At 49.1% G+C, this 3,358-nt stretch overlaps 1 protein-coding gene across 1 annotated transcript; it reads left to right on the plus strand.

The window, feature by feature from the left end:
* Nucleotides 1-342: 342 nt before the first annotated feature.
* On the plus strand, nt 343-3,338 carry SARC_13632 (hypothetical protein; the record flags this gene model as incomplete). The annotated part of the gene is made up of 4 exons (XM_014292238.1): nt 343-1,173; nt 1,418-1,742; nt 2,405-2,772; nt 3,182-3,338. Coding segments are annotated over 4 exons (1,681 nt in total), but the record flags the coding sequence as incomplete, so codon positions are not given.
* Nucleotides 3,339-3,358: the final 20 nt, after the last annotated feature.

The following is a 3,358-nucleotide window of genomic DNA, read 5'->3' on the forward strand; positions in this document are numbered from 1 at the left end:
TATATATGCAAACACACAGACGTGTAGTTATCTATACTTGTATATTTGCATATCTATATTCGTTTGGAGTGCCACGAGTATGTATTCTAGTATTCACGTACTGAGTTGCATATTGGTATGCTATTGTCATTCGATGTATTGGTATGCTATTGTCATGCGATGTTTTGGGCATGAGCACAGAACATCGGATGGGCTTTACATCTCTCGACGATATTCTGCATTCTCCTGTTGAGCCCGCCTCGTGTCCCTCACAAGAGCAAGTGTGATTTCAGTGTTGCATGCATACAAGTGGGTTTCAGCGTGTTGCTTACAGCATCTATACTTACAACTCGTATCGTATGCAGGAAGGAGTCCAGTGGGTGTCTTCGGAATTGGGATTTTGGAGCGGACGCTCATGCGCTTCAAAATGCCGATGTGTTCCATTCGCTCCGGTCAGGTCTCGAAAAGACTGTCAAAGCCTACGTTAACAACGTAGCTCAAGATCAAGCACAACCCAAAATCCTTGAACTCACACACAAGCTGTCACTTACCATCGAGAACTGTTTGACGCTACTATTGACCCTGTGTGAGAGCACTGACAACGCAATGGGCAAATTCCAAGAACACTCCTACCTGGAAGTGCTACTGTATATGCTTACCTCTCCCCAGGCGCCCGGCGCTTCGGTGAATGTCGCCCCGCAACACACCATGCTGGCTACACACATGCGACTGTTAGTGTGTCAATGTCTGTACACGATCAGCGAAGACAACGAGCCGCTTGCCGCCACACTCCTAGGCTTGCCCACGGCAATGGCCATACTGACACAGACTGCACAGCCCATAGCCTTCCAGAACACAGCCAACTACACCAAGCCAGAGATGCAGGTATGCCTGCTCAGTGTAGTGTGCACGGGCATCCTGTACAATCTCAGCAGCACTAAAGCCGCCGCACAAGCCAGCACGAGCATCACACCGAATCTCATGGCTCCTCTGCGAGTCGTACTCGGTGTGGATATGCTGGGGGCCCTGCCGGCCCTACTGCCGCTGATTGCACAGGCCAGCCAGATCGACAGCGATAAGAACGCGCTCGCACAGTTTGCGCAGTCTATGGGTGGGAAGGAGACGGCGGAGGAGAAGTCGAAGCGTTTGGCTGAGACTACTGTACTGGACGCGGTCGAGACAGCACGCATCGCGGTAGGTTTTTAGAGATACTGGGTTGATGTTTTAGTAAATTTTTATACGTCTGTATATATTTTTGTCTAAGAAATGCGAATTCCCAATCCATATTAAACTGGTGTGAGAGGTACCAATTAGTTGGTATATATGTGTATGCGTGTACACCACATAAAGTGTCTTGACGAGTCTTGAACCAGAGAAAACGATCACAGCACTTGTAAGGTACGGATGGCTCTCTGACGCACTTCACGTCCCCGTGCAGGTCAAAGCCCAGCAGCTTGCGCTTGAGATATACTCCAACGTCTTATCCGACGAGTACGACAACGAAGACGATGGCAGCGACGCCGAGATGGAGGAGTGGGACGACATTGACGAACAATCCGACAATATACAGGCAGACACGGCCATGACCAGCTCTGTTGCCCACTCCGCTGACCGTCGCGGCAGCACATGCGATGCAGATATCCAGGCGCTGCTTCTGGCCCGTTGCGTGCCTTGTCCAGCACACATCCGGCAGGTGCTGACGTCGACGAGCGTTGGACGGGATTTCCACGAAAACCTGGGGATCACACAGTGCCGCGCCGTTGGTGTGTTGATGGCCTTGTTGTGCGACTGGCATGTTTTGTTTGTGCTCTCGTCTCGTGTCACTGAGTGTGGCAAGGTATTTCGATATCGCTGCGAAGGGTCCGACAAGTATTTGGCGAAGTAAGTGTGAGGGGCAAGCCTCTATCAGGCTCTGCCCATTGCTCGAGACCAATTGCTTAAAGTTTTTCATTTAGAGGTCCGGACGAATCATGCTGGATATTGTACAGCGAGTTAGCGCTTAGGGAAGAACTCTCTTGTGTATTACGGTGTCGTAGTTGCTCTGTATCTGAGATATTTTGTGTATTCGGTGTATTCGTTTTTGTTCCCGCTGTAGATATATTTATGAGGTGATCCTCACAGCGGCCTGCCACTGGGCCCTGTGTAGTCGACGACGATCATGAACGACGTTTATTCAGAGAATGCCTACATTTCCCAAGTCACCAGTGGGTTTCAATATAATTGTGTGTATTCTCGCAGGAATCAGTATAACCATAGGCGCGGTAAAAATTTATACTGCCTCGCGGGTTCTTGCTTCTGACCAGCTCAACCACTTTTTGACCTATATATCATTTATGCACGCTGAAGTGTGACACTACCATATCCACATTCCATCCTATATGCTTTCACTCATTCCAACGCGCACACATATCTGTTACACCCCCAGGGGCGCTCAACAACCTGTGCCTGGCTGACAAACCGTCTACCAAGCCCCGGTATACGACCCACCCCAATGACTTGTGGAAGAAGCTCACGCTCGTGCTGTTCATGAGCAACGGCGACACTGACCTCATTGCCGCGACGACGGGAGCGATGTGGACGCTACTGCGATCGGTGGAAACACCAAGTGAACTTATATCTGTTCGTGATCTGCCAGTAGCAAGCTGTGAGAAGATATGCAACCACGTGTTGAGCTCGGACGAAGGCACACGCACCACCATTGCTGGGTTGGTGGGGTGTCTGGGCCAAATGATAGCCCCCGAGCACCGTGATTCACATACTATGATCTTGAAAGTCCTGCTTCACTTGCTCGAGGTGTGTTTCACACTTGCGCGTGAGTGTTTATGTAGTTTGTTCAGATAAGATTCGTAGCACAGTGTATGTGTCAAGGGGACGCATAAGTATGAATATATGGTCCAGGTATGCCTTTTTTTAGGCAGCATAATTACCTATTTTTGAGGAGGGTCCAGTTGGAGAGGTTGGCAGAATGGACAGACTGTTTTTCCTCTTAAAACTTAAAAGGGTTTCGATATGAAGTGCCGGCATGTGACAAACGGGTGTCATGTTCAAGGCCCATCCACAATCTTGCAGTTCTGTATTGTCAAAGCCCTATTTCTATCTCCATATATAGCACATTTTATCGTAGCAACATCTACTGTTGCACTATGCCACGCTGCACACAAGAATTTCGCATACTCACCCGTACAATTTCATATACGAACAGGACATCTGTGCTGATGTTACCGCCGAAACCCTCAACTCGTTGTACGATGCCTACGCGGAGCCCGAATTCAATAACGAGATGGTGGCGCTGGGGTACATGCAGAAGCTGCAAACGATCGGCACAACTATAAAGCGCAAGGTGAGTATGCATATGATTGTTATGCATAAATATATATAT

The sequence above is a fragment of the Sphaeroforma arctica genome (genome assembly GCF_001186125.1).
Source record: "Sphaeroforma arctica JP610 unplaced genomic scaffold supercont1.3522, whole genome shotgun sequence".
NCBI lineage: Eukaryota > Ichthyosporea > Ichthyophonida > Sphaeroforma > Sphaeroforma arctica.